The sequence below is a fragment of the Opisthocomus hoazin genome, chromosome 2, assembly GCF_030867145.1.
Source record: "Opisthocomus hoazin isolate bOpiHoa1 chromosome 2, bOpiHoa1.hap1, whole genome shotgun sequence".
NCBI lineage: Eukaryota > Metazoa > Chordata > Aves > Opisthocomiformes > Opisthocomidae > Opisthocomus > Opisthocomus hoazin.
The window spans coordinates 128696352-128715481 of record NC_134415.1 but is presented as its reverse complement, the minus strand read 5'-3'; the positions used below and the strand labels follow the sequence as shown (position 1 = coordinate 128715481).

The 19130-nt window shown below is 56.1% G+C and overlaps 1 protein-coding gene across 3 annotated transcripts; it reads left to right on the top strand.

Moving 5' to 3' along the window:
* The first annotated feature begins 1848 nt into the window (after nucleotides 1–1848).
* On the top strand, nucleotides 1849–18299 carry FDFT1 (farnesyl-diphosphate farnesyltransferase 1). Of its 3 annotated transcripts, XM_075415024.1 has the most exons (8): nucleotides 1849–2001; nucleotides 2455–2552; nucleotides 9399–9582; nucleotides 12205–12333; nucleotides 12812–13003; nucleotides 14023–14199; nucleotides 14461–14613; nucleotides 16913–18299. In XM_075415024.1, exons 1-8 carry the CDS (start codon nucleotides 1900–1902, stop codon nucleotides 17132–17134), a joined length of 1257 nt encoding a protein of 418 aa, XP_075271139.1. In that variant the 5' UTR covers nucleotides 1849–1899; the 3' UTR covers nucleotides 17135–18299. The 3 variants fall into 3 exon arrangements, with proteins under 3 accessions (XP_075271139.1, XP_075271138.1, XP_075271140.1); XM_075415023.1 differs by lacking the exon at nucleotides 1849–2001 and having other exon boundaries at nucleotides 2243–2552; XM_075415025.1 differs by lacking the exon at nucleotides 1849–2001 and having other exon boundaries at nucleotides 2473–2552; nucleotides 9425–9582.
* The last annotated feature ends 831 nt before the right edge of the window (nucleotides 18300–19130 follow it).

The window sequence follows — 19130 nt, the reverse complement described above, 5'->3', positions numbered from 1 at the left end:
CTGGAGCACCTCTCCTCCGAGGACAGGCTGAGGGAGCTGGGACTGTTCAGCCTGGAGAAGAGAAGGCTCCGGGGTGACCTTAGAGCAGCTGCCAGTTCCTGAAGGGGCTACAGGAAGGATGGAGAGGGGCTTTTCACATGGATGTGTAGTGATAGGACAAGGGGGAACGGCTCTAAACTAAAAGAGGGCAGATTTAGATGAGATATTAGAGAGAAATTCTTCCCCGTGAGGCCCTGGCCCAGGTTGCCCAGAGAAGCTGTGGCTGCCCCCTCCCTGGCAGTGCTCAAGGCCAGGTTGGATGGAGCTCTGAGCACCCTGGTCTGGTGGAAGATGTCCCTGCTCATGGCAGGGGGGTTGGAACCAGATGATCTTTAAGGTCCCTTTCAACCCAAACCATTCTATGATTCTGTGATGTGGTGCCTCCTTTGTTGAGCTTTGTCTCTGTGCAGTCAGCAGAAGCTGTCACTGTCTTCTCTTTCTGGATCTGGGTTTATTTTAACAATAGGTTGTTGAGTGAAAAAACTGCAGTTAGAACTGGTGATGCTCAGCTTAAGTTCAGTGTGTCTTTTCCGGTGGTTTCTTGGTTGGAAACCGAGGTGCAGAGGGGAACTGCGGCGCTGGTGCTGCCCTGTGGAGGATGGTACCACCAGCTTTCCTCACCCCTGTAAGAGCGGCTCAGCAGGAAAAGGCTCTGTGAGAACCGGATCTGAAGGCGGATTGCAGATTACCTGGGAACGCTGGAGCTGAAGACCGCAGGGGTTGGCTGCTTCCCGGCCAGGGCTTGCCTGGCCTCTCCCCTGTGGACTGCGACGCCCTTGCAGGTTATGGCATTGCTGGATAATCCCATTAATTTATTTAGCCTGAATAAGAGAAGGCTGAGAGGGGACCTTAGAAATGCCTCTAAATATCTGCAGGGTGGGTGTCAGGAGGATGGGGCCAGACTCTTTTCAGTGGTGCCCAGCGACAGGACAAGGGGAAACGGGCACAAACTGAAGCCTGGGAAGTTCCAGCTGAACATGAGGAAGAACTTCTTCCCTCTGAAGGTGACGGAGCACTGGCCCAGGCTGCCCAGAGGGGCTGTGGAGTCTCCTTCTCTGGAGATATTCAAGACCCACCTGGACAAGGTTCTGTGCAGCCTGCTCTGGGTGACCCTGCTTCGGCAGGGGGTTGGGCTGGGTGACCCACAGTGGTCCCTGCCAACCCCCGCCATGCTGGGATTCATGGGGTTACGGTGCCCAGGACGATGGGTCACCTCGCTCCTGAGGATGTCTGGCAGGGGGTGAGCCAAGGCCTGGAAACGCGGCATGGTATTTCCAGCACCGTTTTAAAATAAAACAAAAGGAATCTCCCCACAAGGGAGCCCTGACAGCTGAACCCGGCACCTTGGAGGAGGAGGAGGAGGAGGAGAGCAGCTGGGTGTCTGCAGGGGGGGAAGATGGGTGAGCCGGGGTGAGGGCTCGGGTCTCGGGTGGCAGCAGGCCGGGCTCATCCCGCGGGGCGGTGGGCGGCAGCGGGGAGGGCCCGGCCGCGGCCTTGCCTGAGGGGCTGCGGGGCCCGGGGGGGGGGGGGTCTCGGAGGGGCTGCGGGTCCCGCCCGCTCCCCGCCGCCGCCTTCCCGCTCCGCCGCCGACGGGCGCCGCTACCCAGTCAGCGCCGGCCGGCGGCCGTCACACCAGTCCCGCCGCCTTCCCATTGGCCGGCGCTCCCCTGGTGCGAGCGCGCTTCGGCCAATGAGCGCTCCGCCGGCCCACCGAGCCATGCGGCGAGCGAGTTTGATTGGCGGGGGGGCGGGGCAGAGGCGGTCCCGCCCGGCTCCGGTTAAGCGGCGGGAGGGGCAGGGGGACCGGGTGGCAGCGGCGGCGGTGGGGGGGGGAGCAGCAGCAGGAGCAGTGCGTCCCCCATGGAGCTGCTGAAGAAATGGCTGGGCCACCCCGAGGACATCTACAACCTGCTGCGCTTCAAGATGGGCGGCTACCGGGCCGTCATGCCGCGGGTCGACCCGGTGAGCTGGGCCGGGGGGTGCGGGGAGGTGGCGGGGGGGGGGGGGGGATGCTCTTCGCTACCTCCGCCGGTCGGGGAGGGGGAGGCGGTGCGGGGGTCGGGAGGAGGAGGAGGGGGGTGGAAGCACCGCGTGGTTGCTCGGGGCCGGTCCCCTGCGCGCATCGCCGCGGCCCCGCTGCTTTCCGGGCGCCGAGCGGGTTAACGGGGCGGGCCAGGGGGGGGGCGGGGGCGGAGCGGGCCGTAGCCCCCCCGCCGCGGCGGCCCGATGGCGGCCAGCACCAAAGCCGTGTCCCTCTTCAAGCGGACGCTGGCCCTGTCCCCGCCTCGGGGTCCCCCCCGGGCTCTGAGGCGGCTGCGGAGGCCGCAGCAGCGCGGAGCCCCCCCGGGTCCCCCGGCCCCTCCGCCGGCCGCTCCCCGCCTCCGACCGCCCCCCCGCGCCCCGCTCTCCCCGCAGGACTCGCTGGGACGCGGCCTCCGCCTCTGCTACCGCTACCTCAACCAGACCAGCCGCAGCTTCGCCGCCGTCATCCAGGCCCTGGACGGAGAGCTGCGGTGAGCGCGGGGCGGGGGGGCGGGATGGACCCCCGGAACCTGCCCGGGGGGTCCGTGCGATGCTGGGGAGCGCTGCCACTACCCCCCCCCCCAGATCAACGGGGTACAGATAATTGGGGCTGACCCCCCCTTCCCCGCCTCAGATCGATGGGGTACTGGGCTGGCACCCCCCCCCCCGGATCAATGGGGTACTTGGCTGACCCCCCCTTCCACGCCTCAGAACATGGGGGTACTGGGTTGACCCCCCCTTCCCACCTCAGACCAAAGGGACACTAGGCTGAGCTGGCTGGGGGACGCTCCATCCAGTCCCCCCGAGATCAACGGGGTACTGGGCTGACCCCCCCTTTCCTCCCGCAGATCATGGGGGTACTGGGCTGACTCCCCCCCTCTCCACCTCAGATCAATGGGGTACTGGGCTGGGCTGGCTGGGGACACTCCATCCATTCCCCCCCAGATCAAGGGGTACTGGGCTGACCCCCCCTTTCCCCCCCTCCAGATCAATGGGGTACTGGGCTCGTAGACACCCCCAGATCATGGGGATACTGGGCTGACACCCCCCCTCCCCACCTCAGACCCACAGGGTACTGGGCTGGGCTGGCCAGGGACACTCCTTTCAGTCCCCTCCCCCAGATCGACGGGGTACTGGGCTGACACCCCCCCTCCCCACCTCAGATCAAGGGGTACTGGGCTGACTCCCCCCCCCCCACCCCAGATCGACGGGGTACTGGGCTGACTCCCCTCCCCAGTTGACAGGGTATTGGGCTGATGCCCCCCTCCCTCCAGATCAACCGGGTACTGGGCTGACACCCCCCCCACCCCGATCAGTGGGGTACTGGGCTGAGCTGGCCAGGGGACACTCCGTCCAGCCCCCCACCCCCACGTTGTCCCGCTGGACGTGAGGTTTCTCCTGTCCGAGCTGCCTGGGTGTACGGGTTCCCCCCCCCTCCCAGTCCCAGGGGACGGGTGCTGCGGCTCGGCCCATGTTCGTGACACCCTGGGAATGCGTCCTGGCAGGGCCAAGGTTGGCCCGAGGGACCTGGCCATGAGGGGGGTGACCAAGGAGGGGGGTGGTCTGCAGCCTGCCCGGTGGGTGCTTTTGGAAGGAGCTGCCCCAAACCCGGCGCCATCGCCGCAGGGGCCTTGCTGCACGCTCGTGTTTTTGCTGCGTGAATTTTGCTGCCCCGTGCGGGAGCGCTTCGGGTGGTGACAGCAACAGAGCGTGCGAAGCTCAGCTGGCCTGCGGCCTCGTGCCTATATATATATATATTCTGTATAATTCCTTATATTCCTGCTGTAATTACTGATTTCGGTACGTAGATCTCTCCCCCAGTTAATCCCAAGCTGGGTTGGTCTGGTTGTGGTTTCCATAAATTGCACCGGACGCACTGAGCAGGCGCTGGGTTACGGCTCGGGTGTCTGCGCCCTGCGTTGGCGTTTCGGACGGTGCCCCGTCGCTGTTCCCCGGCGTTTAGGAATTGGTGTCTGCAGCCTGGTTTACGGGAAAGTTAAAGAAATTCAGAGTTTTGGCTGCGGTTGCGTGGAAAGGTAGGAGTGGAGCCAAGAATTAAACTCTTTTTTTTTTCATGCTTGGTATATGAGCTAATGTAGAAATTAAGAGAATAAAAACAAAAGGCCAATCAATAAAACACCTTGAAACCTGTTGGCAGCGTTAGCATGGGGTGTGCTTGCCTTGGTTTTCCTTTGGTTATCGTTCTTGTCTGTCTTTTCTGTTCTTTAATCCTTGCGAGCTGCTCCGACGGGGAAGGCTCCCTGCCCTCAGGGCGCACAGACTGCTGCCTGGCATCCTAAAAATGCCATTGCCGGATCTTTGGATCTTTACATCCTAAAAATGCGGTTGCCGGATCTTTGGATCTTTGCAGCCTCCAGCTGGGCAGGGATTGCTGCCGAATTACAGCTCTGTAGTGGCTCAGAAAAAACTCGTTTTCAAAGCCCGGTGGCTCTGCTGAAGAGTTTGGGGAGAAGAGAGGGAAATGCGAAACAGGCGGAATGTAGGAATAGGCCGAGCAGCGAGCTCAGCGAAGAAATTCATTTTGCTGGGTCACAGAATCACAGAATGGTCGGGGTTGGAAGGGACCTCTGTGGGTCACCCAACCCAACCCCCCTGCCCAAGCAGGGTCACCCAGAGCAGGCTGCACAGGACCTTGTCCAGGCAGATCTTGAATATCTCCAGAGAAGGAGATTCCACAGCCCCTCTGGGCAGCCTGGGCCAGGGCTCCGTCACCCTCAGAGGGAAGAAGTTCTTCCTCATGTTCAGCTGGAACTTCCCAGGCTTCAGTTTGTGCCCGTTGCCCATTGTCCTGTCACTGGGCACCACTGGAAAGAGTCTGGCCCCGTCCTCCTGACACCCACCCTGCAGATATTTATAAGCATTTGTAAGGTCCCCTCTCAGCCTTCTCTTCTTCAGGCTGAACAAGCCCAGCTCCCTCAGCCTCTCCTCGTAGGAGAGATGCTCCAGTCCCCTCCTCATCCTCGTAGCCCTCCGCTGGACTCTCTCCAGTAGCTCCTCATCTTTCTTGAACTGAGGAGCCCAGCGTTGGACACAGTACTGCAGATGGGACCTCACTAGGGCAGAGTAGAGGGGGTCATGTCAAAAGAAGTGCTTCCACTGATGTTGCAGCGGGGGTTAAACTGGACCCCTGTGGTTACACACTGCTTCGTGTTTGCCTCTGTGCTTGCTGGTTGGAGGAGCTGGTGGGGTAGGATTCCAGCGTTCAAACCACCACCTCGTGCTGAGAAACGCAGCGCTGCCCGAGGTCTGCTCCCCAGCGCGTTGTCCTACCCTGCAGCCCGGTTCCCTCCCCTGCTGCAACCCTGTCTGCAACCTCTTGGGAGTGAAATCTCCTGGTGTGGAGGCTTGGGGAAGCGTGAAGCTCTTGTTCCCTGGTTCACATCCCTGCTCCTGGGAGAGTCTCTGTACATCTCCTAAGGACTGCTGGAAAATGGAGAGCTTCTGGATGAGTGCTTGGAGCGATGCTCCCCAGGCTAGAGCGCAGGGAATTGAGCTAAAATGGTTGCTTTTGCTTTCTTCCTATTTTTTCTTTTTTTTTTGGCCCCATAAACCATGTGTTTTGCTGGCCAGGGCCCTGTCCAGCCCGTTGCTCCATGGTTAGGGCGTTTTCTTGGAAGCTGGGAGACTCAAAACTGCAGCTTCATTGGCAGCTGAGCCAACTTCATAGCTTCTGGTGGTGGAGAGGAGTTATGAGCCAAGATCATAGCTCCTTTCCTGGTGGTGGAGAGGAGAGGGATGCTCTCCCGGCACCCTTCGGGATCAATTTCTTCAGGTTCAGCTGCTTTGTGGAGAGGACCAGCCTTGTACTGGAAGAGGGTGAATGTGGTGGCAAGGAGAAAAGAGACCTCCTCACCTGGGCTGCGCCTAGGACAGGGCTGGAGCTTGAGCCCCAAGATGAAACTGGGCTTGCTCTTTGGAAGTAGGCACTGCAGCTGTGCGAAGGGGAGGTGATGCCGGAGCGTCCTCTTCCCAGCACTGTCATGCGTGGTTTCTGGTGAAGGCTCGGTGGCTTCGGTTGGCCCATGTCATCCCCAGGGATCTCAGGCTGGAGCCCAGGTGGGACCATGCTGCCTGGGAACCCTGCAGAGAAACAGGGAGCTGCCGGCGCAGTTGTTTTTGCGATCTCATATTTCATAGAATAGTTTGGGTGGGAAGGGACCTGCAAAGGCCAGCTAGTCCAACCCCCTGCCATGGCAGGGACATCTCCAACCAGACGGGCTTGCTCACAACCCCGTCCACAGAATCACAGAATCACAGAATCACAGAATCACAGAATAGTAGGGGTTGGAAGGGACCTCTGTGGGTCATCTAGTCCAACCCCCCTGCCGAAGCAGGGTCACCTACAGCAGGCTGCACAGGACCTTGTCCAGGCGGGTCTTGAATATCTCCAGAGAAGGAGACTCCACAGCCCCTCTGGGCAGCCTGGGCCAGGGCTCCGTCACCCTCAGAGGGAAGAAGTTCTTCCTCATGCTCAGAGGGAACTTCCCAGGCTTCAGTTTGTGCCCATTGCCCCTTGTCCTGTCACTGGTCCAACCTGACCTTGAATGTTCTCAGGGATGGGGCATCTCCCACCTCGCTGGGCAACCTGCGCCAGGGTTTCACCACCCTCAGAGTAAAAAATGTCTTCCCTTGATTTGCCCAAATCGCCACAGAGCTAAATTTGGTGTGTGATGGAAGGGGTTAAGGTTTGGGTGCGGAATAAAGAAGTGAAATAAGTGTTTCAACTGGGCTGAGCTCTGGAGTTACTGCTAGCTCTTCGCTTGGCACAGCGTGGACGTGAGAGGTGCTTCTGGGATGGCATTGCAGGCTCTGTCAGCCTTCCCTGGTTGCTGCTGGTGGAAGTTGCTGCTGAAGGGGGGGGTAGGGCATCCTGGGCGGTCGCATCGGATCGGATGAGCCTTTGCAGCCCGGTTGAAATGGAGTAACTCAGCCGTGCAAAGGAACGGGAGGGCACGAGAGAGCTGCCCAGAGCACTGGGATGCCTGGTCTGATGGAGCGATGAAATACCCTTCAGCTGAGGAGAAAAATGCCGAATTTCACAGCATTGGCTCAAAGAGCCACTCAGCTTTCCCTGGCTGCTTAATCACCGCTTGCACGTTGTCGTCCCAGGAGAGCAGCACTTTCGCCCAGTAATTAGCGTTTAAGCAGTCCAAGCTAGTTTCCATTTGTCAAACAATTAATAAATGCATCGTCTCCTTGAAGTATCACTGTGCTCATTTAGAGCTGGGCGATTATTTTCTGTAAATCCTGGAGTTGGAGCCGGTATTTCTTGCCATCATTTTTTGTTTTGTTTTGTTTTGCTTCAGCTGCAGAACTGTAGGCGAGGGCAATGGGACTGGAGGGGAAGCGGCCCTCCAGCACCTTTCTCCTGGGGTGCTGGGACGTGTGGGCTGGCTCCAGCGTCTCGTGCATGGAGATAAAAAATAAAGGATGTTTTTGGCTCTATCTGCCAGTCCTACTGTTCCTGTTTAGGGCTACGAGGATGATGAGGGGACTGGAGCATCTCTCCTACGAGGAGAGGCTGAGGGAGCTGGGCTTGTTCAGCCTGGAGAAGAGAAGGCTGAGAGGGGACCTAATAAATGCTTATAAATATTTCAAAGGTGGGTGTCAGGAGGATGGGGCCAAGCTCTTTTCAGTGGTGCCCAGCGACAGGACAAGGGGCAACGGGCACAAACTGAAGCCTGGGAAGTTCCAGATGAACATGAGGAAGAACTTCTTCCCTCTGAGGGTGACAGAGCCCTGGCCCAGGCTGCCCAGAGGGGCTGTGGAGTCTCCTTCTCTGGAGATATTCAAGACCCGCCTGGACGCGGTCCTGTGCCCCCTGCTCTGGGTGACCCTGCTTTGGCAGGGGGTTGGGCTGGATGACCCACAGAGGTCCCTTCCAACCCCTGCCATGCTGAGATTCTGTTCCACAGTAAGGAACCCCCTAATTCCCCCCCCCAAACAGGACAAAAGGGTGCTGGGTGCACAGAAGGGGAAGTGATGGGAACAGTACACGTGCTTATTTTTCCCCTTCCTTATTTTGCATTTGTTTTTTCCCCAATAAGCGGACCTCAGGCTCTCTCCTCTGGGTCCTGCCGAGCGCTGACCTTGCTTGCAGGGTTGGATCTTGCTTGCAGGGTTGGATCTTGCTTGCAGGGTTGGATCTAGCAGTGCCCTGCTGTGCCCAGGGAGACCTTACCGGCCCACCCCTTCCCCAATACATGTCTTAGAAAGCCAAAAGCCATGCCGTAGCTCTCTGCATGAAGGGAACAAAGCTGGGTTTCCTAGCCCAGCTCAGGCGTGCCGCAGCTTTCACAGCGGTCAGCCCATGGGCAGTTTGTGCAGAGGCACCTCTGTTGCTTGGAGCAGAGGTTCAAGATGGGGGGAAGCGCTGCTCTTGGTCTTTCCATCGGTAACCAGCTCCTGTGACCCTGGGATCTGAGCAGCACGCTTCTCACGGGGTTATTTCACGTTCCTGCGCTGCAGGGGACAGCGGCTGTCCCCATGTGAGAGCTGGGGAAGCTGACGCACTGAGTCTGGTTGAAGATGTCCCTGCTCATGGCAGGGGGGGTTGGACTAAATGGCCTTTAAACATCACTTCCAACCCAAACCGTTCTGTGATTTGATGGAGGAGAGACTGGACGTGGGCATCCCTTGACCAAAGCCAGCTTCCAAGCTGTTGGAGACACTGGGAAACAGCGGCGGGGGCCGGGAAGGCTTTCACATCACCGCCTGCGGTTGTGCTTGGTGGCTGACGTACCGCATCGCTTGAAACGTGGAAGTGAATTGGGTTGGAAGCGCCTGTACCGTATGATGCTCTTCCAAAGTCATCAGTTACCTGGTGGTGCCCGTGCTTGTCGTGCTGAGCTGGAAGCCCTTCTGCCAAAGGCTGTGTGTTTAATCTAAGCTGTTTGTCCTGCCTAATAGTCTGGAGAAGAGGAGGCTGAGGGGGGACCTTATCGCTCTCTACAACCACCTGAAAGGTGGCTGTAGTGAGGCAGGTGTTGGTCTCTTCTCCCAGGTAACCAGCGATAGCACGAGAGGCAATGGCCTCAAGTTGCATCAGGGGAGGGTTAGATTGGATGTTAGGAAAAATTTCTTTACTGGAAGAGAGGGCAGACATTGGAACGGGCTGCCCAGGGAGGTGGTTGAGTCACCATCTTTGGAGGTGGTTAAAAAACCTGTAGGTGTGGCACTTCGGGATATGGTTTAGTAGGCATGGTGGTGTTGGGTGGAGGGTTGGACCTGATGAGCTTAGAGGTCTTTTCCAACCTACGATTTTATGATAATAGGCAATCCCAAGTAAGGGATGGTTGTTTTTTCTTCCCCCCCAGACATGCCGTCTGTATATTCTACCTAGTTCTCCGTGCCCTGGACACTATAGAGGATGACATGACCATCAGCTTGGATGTAAAGGTCCCGATGCTGCACGAGTTTCACTCCTACCTCTATCAACCAGAGTGGAAATACATGGAGAGCAAGGAGAAGGACCGGCAGGTGCTGGAGGACTTCCCAACGGTAAGATGTCCACCTCTTTGCTTCAGCTGCCTTGTGTCACCTTTGTGTGCACGGCTGGCTCTCCGCGTTACACCTGAGCTCACTCTGTTCTTGGCAAGCCCATAGCTCTTCTGCAAGCGATGTAGCTCTTCCAGTGGGGCTGGAGTGAGAAACCCAAACGTTGGGCAACTCTCTGCGTGAGCTGGAGATAGCCTGGCTATGGGAAAGTGCCAGCTCTAAAAAGTGACTGTTTGCTACCCAGGTTGGAAGAGTAAACGGCTTTCTCCTTGTGGAGAGCGATGTGGATTTGTTGCTTAAGGCTGTGCATGGCGTGGGTTGGGTGTCCTGTGACCCCGAACAGATGGAGAGAGGAGGAAAGCTTGTCCGGCTTGTGGGTGGACCTGCACCTGCAGTAGTCCTGCAGGATCTGCTCTAGAGCTGCAGGAGTCTGTCTGCAGATCTTTGACATGCACAGAAGATAAAAAGCACCCTCGCTGTTAGGAACAATCTTGCCCAAAGCCTTCCTGCTCTAAGGATCCTGCTAAAAGGAGGCCACAGAGCATCTGCATCTCTTCTAGCAAGCTCAAGCACTACTGGAGCCTGTTATCTCACCTGGAGGCCCGTTGGGAAAGTCTTAGAATCACAGAATGCTTTGGGTTGGAAGGGACCTTCAGATGTCATCGAGCCCCAAGCCCCCTGCAGTGAGCAGGGACATCTTCAACCAGCCCAGGTTGCTCAGAGCCCCGTCCAACCTGGCCTTGAATGCTTCCAGGAATGGAGCATCTCCCACCTCTCTGGGCAACCTGGGCCAGGGTTTCAGCACCCTCATGGTAAAAAATGTCTTCCTCATCTCCAGTCTAAATCTACCCTCCCTTAGTCTTGTCTATGTCCAAGCTGTTAAAACTCTCTCACCATTCAGAACAGCGTGGTTGCATTCCAGACTGGTCCTTAAGAAGCTGTTTCTGGCCCACGCTCTGCCTGGGGATCGCTCGGGGTCAGGAGCACGTCGAGGGCCATGCTGATGAGGTGGCTGTGCAGGTGATGGAGCCCATGCTGGATATTTAAGTTATGGGTGCAGGTGTAGCTGTAGGGCCTTGACCCTGTGCTGTAGGTGCTCAGGATGGGAGGCGGCAGAGCTGAGGCCGCGGTGCTTGTCCTGGGCTCCTGCCAGGTTCCAGCCCCAGCAGGAGCAATGGGATGATGGAGCTTTGCCATGCTAAGATGTGGCATTGCTGGCCAGTCATCCCAGATCCATCAAGCTGACAGCAGAAGGAGATGTTGTGGCTGGAAGGCAAGGCTGGGCTCTGCTGAATGGGGACGCAGGCGTCTGCTGTGGGTGAGGGCACAAGGACCGGCCCTTGGAGGATGCTGCAGCTTTACTGTTGCTTACATTGATCAAGAATAGCTGGGTTATTTTTTCATGGTTTTTTTAAACTCTGTTTAAAAAAAAAGTATAATAGTTGTAGTGAGGAGCATTCAATTTTCTGAGGAACTTCTGGTTTGTTCAGCCTTCTACTATTTTAAATTTAAACTTAAATTTATTCTACCCTTATTGGGCTTTCCCTAGGAGTGGAAATGGGATAATTGTTTGGAAAACTGAGGTGTATTGTAAATTTTGATGCTCAGCCTTGTGAGAACAGTGGCTGTGCCCTGTGGCTGTGTCAGGGGATTCTTGATGCATAGTGGTAGAGATATGGTAGGCATGCCAATGGCTTGGTGCTTTAAAGAAGCTTTTGAGAAGGTGTTTGTGGCACTTTGTTGTTCTCCCTTGGTGCGTACATGTTACTGTGATGATCTGAGTTCATAGTGGGGTACGATTTTAGTAATATGTGGTAGAGGTGTACCCGCAGGTCGTGCTTCTCTGTGTAGTGGATCCAAGCTGCTGAGACAGAAGCAGAGGCGATACGCTTGTTTTACAGATGGGCTGAGACACAGGGCGAGGAGGGTCTGTGGTGGTGTTTGTGTCCAGGCTGCAGTCCTTCAGACCACTGTCCCTACCAGACACCCACCCTGGGCTGGCTGTCGTTACCCACTGATGGAGAAGAGCGCTCAGCACAATAAGACACGATGCTCCACAGTTTTGGGGAGGGAAGGATGCACTTCTTTTCAGTGTGAGAGCGACGGAGTCACCAAATTGTGTTACTGGAGATGCAGAAGGAGGATTTTGTGCTTGCTCCGTTGCTTGATGCCTTTCCAGTTGTGCAGCATGTGCCCTGTGGAGCCAGAGCTGGACAGGGCTCAGGAGAACAGAGCACCAGAATCCTCCCCTGCCTTTTCCCATGGTTGGTGTGATGGGGTGCTCTCACAAATTGCAAAAAACCCCCCGACTCTGTACACCAAGTGTAGCTAGTTTTGTCCTGCAACTCCCAGATGATACCAGCCCAAGGCCACAGAGCCTTCCCAAAGATATTGCTGTGTCTGATCTGCTGCCAGGGACGGTTCCGTTCAGACTGAGAACAGACTGAGCCTGTGCTTCAGGGGCCTTGAAACAACTCTGGTTGTGGGAGTTGTCCTAGATCTCCAGCCAGAGAGGGATAACAGCCTGGTAAACAGTCTTTTTCTGATTTCTTAATAAATGTTGAGCTCTACTGTTTTTTTCCTGATGCAGTCTTGCTTTTTGACTGGTGGTGGTTTGTGCTGCAGATCTCCATGGAGTTCAGGAACCTGTCAAAGGTCTACCAGGACGTGATTTCAGATATTTGCCACAAGATGGGCGTCGGGATGGCGGAGTTCTTGGAGAAGAAGGTGGACTCGCAGCACGAGTGGGATAAGGTAAGTCAGCCTGGCCAGAGGAGTGGACTGAACATGAGTAGGGTCCACCTTGTCTCCGTGGAAAGAGGAGACAGAGCATCCCCGTGGAAGGAAGGTTCAGCGGGACGAACCAGGCTGTGTGGGCTTGGGACGGCTTTGAGAGACTCCTGTGGGTAGCGGGAGGATGGCGTGGATTGTTGGTGTTGCCTGCCAGCACGTGTTTTGGGTGACGTGACCCATCACATCGGCTGTTCCCCTGTGGGTGGTTCTTTCGGCTGCCGGAGGCAGAGCAACACCTTGGTGGGACATCCTTGGTGTGGTGTTTGCTGGGCATGGGGAAGCTGAGACGTCCCAGGGAGACGAGAGCTTGCAGAAAATGTACTGTCCATTGCTTCTGAGCATCACTTTTGTAAAACTCACCGTGGCAAATAGGCAGCTCTCTGTAACTGTTCCTTTTATCTCGTGTTTTTTCTGCCCCCTCCGCTCTCGTGCCTCGCAGTATTGTCACTACGTTGCTGGGCTGGTGGGGATCGGCCTTTCCCGTCTCTTCTCTGCATCAGAGCTAGAAGATCCTGTCGTCGGGCAGGACACGGAGCTGGCCAACTCCATGGGCCTCTTCCTGCAGAAAACCAACATCATCCGTGACTACCTGGAGGACCAGCTGGAGGGAAGGGAGTTCTGGCCCAGAGAGGTGAGGGCGAACACCGCCTTGGGGCGAGCATTTCTGCTGTGCCTCTTCGGCAGATGCGCTAAGACTGAGGGTAAATGTCATTGCTGCTCTGATACAGTGAGTCGCGTCCTCTCCTTAGAGGAGTTCCTGCTGGAATTTCCTTTGAAATCCCCAAAGCCAGGATTTTTCCCACCATTTGTTGGTGTCCATGGACAGCCTCTCACACTTCTGTCCGAGACCTGTAATGGATGGAGCCACCTGGGACACCGGTCTCAGGAATGCATTACAGGGTGCACAGCTGAAACCATAGCATCTCTCATGTCCCTTTAAATCAAAGCTAACAGGAGAGACTGGACAGTCTGCTTTAATTTTATTAAGGCCCTGCAGTAAAGCTGTGCTGCGCAAGATGGCCACTGTCGGTTGTACATCTTGATAATAACAGTTCTTCTCATGACAGCTGGCTGAGAAGTCCCACATCTCTCTACAGCTGTCTGGGTGCAGATGTGGGGACGAGGTGATGCCTCCCCACGCTGCCAAGGACTTGTTGGGCAGCTTCTTCCCCTCTATGTTACGTTGGCTCTAGGAATGAGGGACAAGAAGACTGGGTGAGATCTCGAGAGGGTACCTAGTCTGTTCCCAAAGGCACAGTCAGCTCTGCCTGTGCCCAACAGATGCTTCTCCGCTCTTCTCGAGGCCCTCCAAGAATTTTTCCCCTTTCCATGTGGCTCTCCTGTTTTGTAGAGCATTATTTGATGTCAGCCTGATGTGTGAGGCATCTTTTCCTTGCCCTGCCTAGAGAAGATGTGGAGATGTGTCGCATCCTTCTTCTTTGCAATCCCTTTGTATGTGCAAAGGCCATTGTCACGTCCCTGCAGCCTGCCCTTCCTTCTTTCCTTTAGCTTAGTAAGCTCCAATCCTTCAAGGCTTTCGTGGGTCTCTGGTGGTTCTTGTTGCTCTCCCAGACCTCAGACCATTGCTGATGTCTCGCTTACAGCATGAATGTACCCTCCAACTTGGTGAGTCCTTATCTTGATGTTTAGGTTTGGAGCAGATACGCAAAGAAGCTCTCGGATCTTGCCAAACCAGAGAACATCGAGATGGCTGTCCAGTGTCTGAATGAGCTCATCACCAATGCCCTCCACCATGTCCCTGATGTCCTCACATACTTATCCCGCCTGAAAAACCAAAGTGTCTTCAACTTCTGCGCTATCCCCCAGGTGAGTTACGCTTTCAAGTGGTTCTTCATCATCTGCAGCCCAGCTGATGAGAAACTGGAAGTGTGAGGGGGCTGTGTGTCATGTCCGTATTAGCCTGTTTATTCTCCATCTCTTCCTTCTTTCCTGGTACTCATCATTTCTGCTGTCCATGAGAGTGTGGCTTCACTCTGGAGTGTCTTGCCATTGATTTCTCTAGGGCCAAGGTTCCTCCCTTGGCAAGCTCCTCGCAGTGAGGTAAGGGCTCTTGGTGTTTCTCCTCAGGTGATGGCTATTGCCACATTGGCTGCCTGCTATAACAACAAGCAGGTGTTCAGGGGCGTCGTGAAGATCCGGAAGGGACAAGCCGTCACACTAATGATGGATGCCACGAACATACAAGCTGTCAAAGCCATCATGTACCAGTACGTGGAAGAGGTAGGTTGAACAGCTTGCTTTGAGTAATTTCTGGCTGTTCCCGTCCTCGTTCCCAGTGTGGAGTTGGGAAGACACATGGATCTGTTAATCCTTTCCTTACGTCTCTTGGCCAGTTCAGTGGTGGCAGGACACGGTGACCCTGACGTGGTTTTGTCTTGGACCAGACTGGGTGCTCGATGTGTTTCCTTCAACGTACCCTTGGTCTGTGCCTGTGTTGAGAGGCAGAGACCGAGCTCCTGCCGTCCTTCTGGTGGAGAACCAGAGGAGTCAGCTGTCACCGCGCAGGACTTCCCTTGGGCTGAGCAGGCACAGAGGATTTTTCCCACAACAATTTTCTGCTTACCAGGGCACATCATCTCCCCATGGGCTGCCCCAGTGAGCAGTCTTCTTGTCTCTGTGTCTGTGTCTGTAGCTGGCAGCATGATGTGGTGGTTGTTTCCTTGTGCTCCGTGGCCAACAGTCAGTGAGAGCAGCTCTTTGCATGTTGTTAAAGCAGTGGGACCCTGGACTGGAGGCTAAAAGTTCACGTAAAGTAGCAGCTGGTGGATGGATTCATGGGCGGGAGCGGGGAAGACAAAACCAAATCCAGCATGAGCTGTTCAGTAAAAAGATGTTACTTCTGCATCAGGGAGACTTCAAACCATGGGTTATTAGAGCTCCCTTCGCAGGCTGGCCAACCACGTGGCAAGGGATGGTGACAGAATCACAGAATCACAGAATCACAGAATAGTAGGGGTTGGAAGGGACCTCTGTGGGTCATCTAGTCCAACCCTCCTGCCGAAGCAGGGTCACCTACAGCAGGCTGCACAGGACCTTGTCCAGGCGGGTCTTGAATATCTCCAGAGATAAGGTTTTGCTGGCCTTAGCCCAGGGTCCCTGCTTCTGCACGTCTCCCTAAGGATTGTGCAGACAAGTATCTCAAAGACCGTTGGGTTTGCAGACCATGAAAAGAAGATGCCGAAGACCATGGGGTTATCTGATGGATGTGGCCGTCTGCTGGCAGTCACAGCAGTGGCTGCTGGTCACGCTGGGGTGTCCTCACTGGTTTGGGTGGGCTGCACCGGCCGTGAGCGAGGATCGCTGGGTGAGGACCACTGGTCCCATCAACACTGCTTGTGTCTGAGGTCGTGAGGCCCATCTCCCGTCGTGGGGTGCCCTCAAGAGGCTGCTTGCCTTAGTGCACATCTCAAGGGAAATGGGCCCTGGCGCCATCCAGGCATCCCTTGCAGCTGGTCGTTGCTCCACGGCAGTCCACCACTGAGGTTGCTCTTGAGGACACAGTGACCCTTAAGGCTTCCTCTTCTGTGTAGGTGTCCCGTTTGTCTCCTCAACCTTGGGTAGGAACCATAGATGGATGGAGAGTTAGAATGTACCCTCAGCAAGTTTGCTGATGACACCAAACTGGGAGGAGTGGTAGACACACCGGAAGGCTGTGCTGCCATTCAGTGAGACCTGGACAGGCTGGAAAGTTGAGCAGAGAGGAACCTGATGAGGTTCAACAAGGGCAAGTGCAGGGTCCTGCACCTGGGGAGGAACAACCCCATGCACCAGTACAGGCTTGGGGCGGACCTGCTGGAGAGCAGCTCTGTGGAGAGGGACCTGGGTGTCCTGGTGGATGACAGGTTGACCATGAGCCAGCAGTGTGCCCTGGCTGCCAAGAAGGCCAATGGGATCCTGTGATGCATTAAGAGGAGTGTGGGCAGCAGGGCGAGGGAGGTTCTCCTTCCCCTCTACTCTGCCCTGGTGAGGCCCCATCTGGAGTACTGTGTCCAGTTCTGGGCTCCCCAGTTCAAGAAAGACGAGGAGCTACTGGACACAGTCCAGTGGAGGGCTATGAGGATGAGGAGGGGACTGGAGCATCTCTCCTACGAGGAAAGCCTGAGGGAGCTGGGCTTGTTCAGCCTGGAGAAGAGAAGGCTGAGAGGGGACCTAATAAACGCTTATAAATATCTGAAGGGTGGGTGTCAGGAGGACGGGGTCAAACTCTTTTCAGTGGTGCCCAGCGACAGGACAAGGGGCAATGGGCACAAACTGAAGCCTGGGAAGTTGCAGATGAACATGAGGAAGAACTTCTTTCCTCTGAGGGTGACGGAGCCCTGGAACAGGCTGCCCAGGGAGGTTGTGGAGTCTCCTTCTCTGGAGATATTCAAGACCCGCCTGGACAAGGTCCTGTGCAGCCTGCTCTGGGTGACCCTGCTTTGACAGGGGGTTGGACTGGATGACCCACAGAGGTCCCTTCCAACCACTACCATTCTGTGATTCTGTGTGATTCTGTGATAACTCCTCCCTCCTTCCCCAGATCTACCAGAAGATCCCAAGCACAGACCCATCATCCAACAAGACGCAGCAGGTCGTCGCCTCCATCCGCGCCATGAGCTTGCCCGGCGGCCCCATGGCCTCACGCCACCACTACTCCCCCATCTACCTGTCGTGCGCCATGCTCCTGGCCGCCCTGAGCTGGCAATACCTGAGCACCATCTCCAAAGCCACCGAGGAGTACGTCCAGGGGGGCGAGAACTGACGGGCAGCGGGCGGGCGGGGGGAGAGATGGTCACGGCGGATGGGCAGCGGAGGCAGGAGGCCCCTCGTCCTCTGCCGGTGGGGATGGCCGGGCACCGGGGTGCCACGGGGCCTGGGACGGTGACGAGGACGGGACGTCGGTGGGCTGCAGCCCCGGGGCGACGGTGCGGTGTTGCCGGACTCCGCTCCTCACCGCCCTTGCTGTCTGCTTGGATGGTCACAAACACTAGTCGGAGTCTTACCGTTTGGGGTTGAATATTTTTATTTTCTTTTTCCCCCCTCCTTTTCCTGTTGGATGGTTTACCTGAGTTGGTTTTGGTTTTTGTTTTTTTTTTTTTTTGTTAGGATAGTTTTTAAATCGCAACTCCAGTTGCCTCTTTTCTTGCTTGAGGTTTGAGACACCTTTCCAGCTCAGAGCTGAGCAAAACCTTCTGGGTTTTGCCTCCCTTTCTTAGGCAGCCTCTTCCCATCACCCCTGGTGCCTGCTCCGCGCCGGAAGGACGTTGTCTTGGCTGGGAGCAGAATACGCTTCCTCACCCAGGGACAAAGCTCTGGCCACCTTCTGTCCCTCAGCCCAGGCTGGTTGGCATCCCGCAGCCTGGAAACGGGCAGTGCCAACCTCCACCTTTCTGCTGTTGCGCTGAAGGAAGCTGCTAGGCTCGAAACGAGCCCTTTGAAATGTTACATATGGAGGAGGTGGGCTGGGGAGGGGGAGGCTGGAGCCACTGGGGGGGGGTCTGGGGCAGGTTTCCCTGGCCCGCTGGGCTCCAGGTCGGGATGATGCTTTGGGCTGGACTGAGGCAAACTGGAAGAGGCTTCCACTGTTTTGAAACGCATCAGGCTGGACTTGCTCCAAGGAGGAGTAATGCTTCAAAAGCGAGTCCTGTTTTCCTGGGGTAGATTCTTGTTTTCGTGGTCCCCATCCACCCCCAAGTGCTGCTTTGCCTTTGTGAAGGGGAGGACAGAGCTCAGGCTACCAGGCGCAGTGCGGTGGCCTTTGCAAGGCCAAGCCCCTGAGCCAGACTTCCTCGGAGGGAAGACCCCCCCACTCCACAAGTACCGGTGTAGATAGTTTTAAGCTGTTGTTCAAAAGAAACTCACGGTAGCTCTCTTTGTGCAGCTTCCTGTCTTGTTGAAATTAAAGTTTTCTTTGAGAAAAACATGTATGATAATTCTTTTTTTATTTTTTTTTAATCAGCCGTCATTTCTTTTACATTGGTAATTCCCCACCATGCCACAAGTTAGAAGCCCTCAGCTCAGATGAAATGCGCTCGGGGCATCACAGTAAAGCCTTGCATGCCAGACCCCAAGGAAGAATCCCAGCATGGCAGGGGTTGGCAGGGACCTCTGTGGGTCATCCAGTCCAACCCCCCTGCTGAAGCAGGGTCACCCAGAGCAGGCTGCACAGGACCTTGTCCAGGCGGGTCTTGAATATCTCCAGAGAAGGAGACTCCACAACCTCCCTTGGCAGCCTGTTCCAGTGCTCCGGCACCCTCAGAGTGAAGAAGTTCTTCCTCATGTTCAGCTGGAACTTCCCAGGCTTCAGTTTGTGCCCGTTGCCCCATGTCCTGTCGCTGGGCACCACTGAACAGAGTCTGGCCCCGTCCTCCTGACGCCCACCCTGGAGATATTTAGAGGCATTTCTAAGGTCTCCTCGTAACACCCAGCTCCCTCAGCCTTTCCTCATAGGAGAGATGCTCCAGTTCCCTCATCATCCTCGTAACCCTCTGCTGGACTCTCTCCAGTAGCTCCTCATCTTTCTTGAACTGGGGAGCCCAGATTTTAATTTAAGAATTTTAAGCAGTGTGACAGACAGCTCAAGGTCCATGAATTAACTTTTAATGGACTTTGCGCTGCAGGCAGCACGAGCGGTGGCACAGCCCTGGGCTGCTGGCATGCTCTCCAGTGCCTTGGTGCATCCTCCTCCCCCCCACAGAGATGCTGGGGCCAGTCTGGTCCATGCTGAAGCACCTTCCCATCAGGAGTAGGCAATGCCC

Bases quoted from the DNA above. Each gene is read 5' to 3' on its own strand.
- FDFT1 (XM_075415023.1), top strand. From the start codon at position 2,266: ATGGCGGCCAGCACCAAAGCCGTGTCCCTCTTCAAGCGGACGCTGGCC. The intron at 9,583-12,204 runs GTAAGATGTCCA...TTTGTGCTGCAG, and splicing joins TGCTGGAGGACTTCCCAACG to ATCTCCATGGAGTTCAGGAA. The intron at 14,614-16,912 runs GTAGGTTGAACA...CTCCTTCCCCAG, and splicing joins TGTACCAGTACGTGGAAGAG to ATCTACCAGAAGATCCCAAG.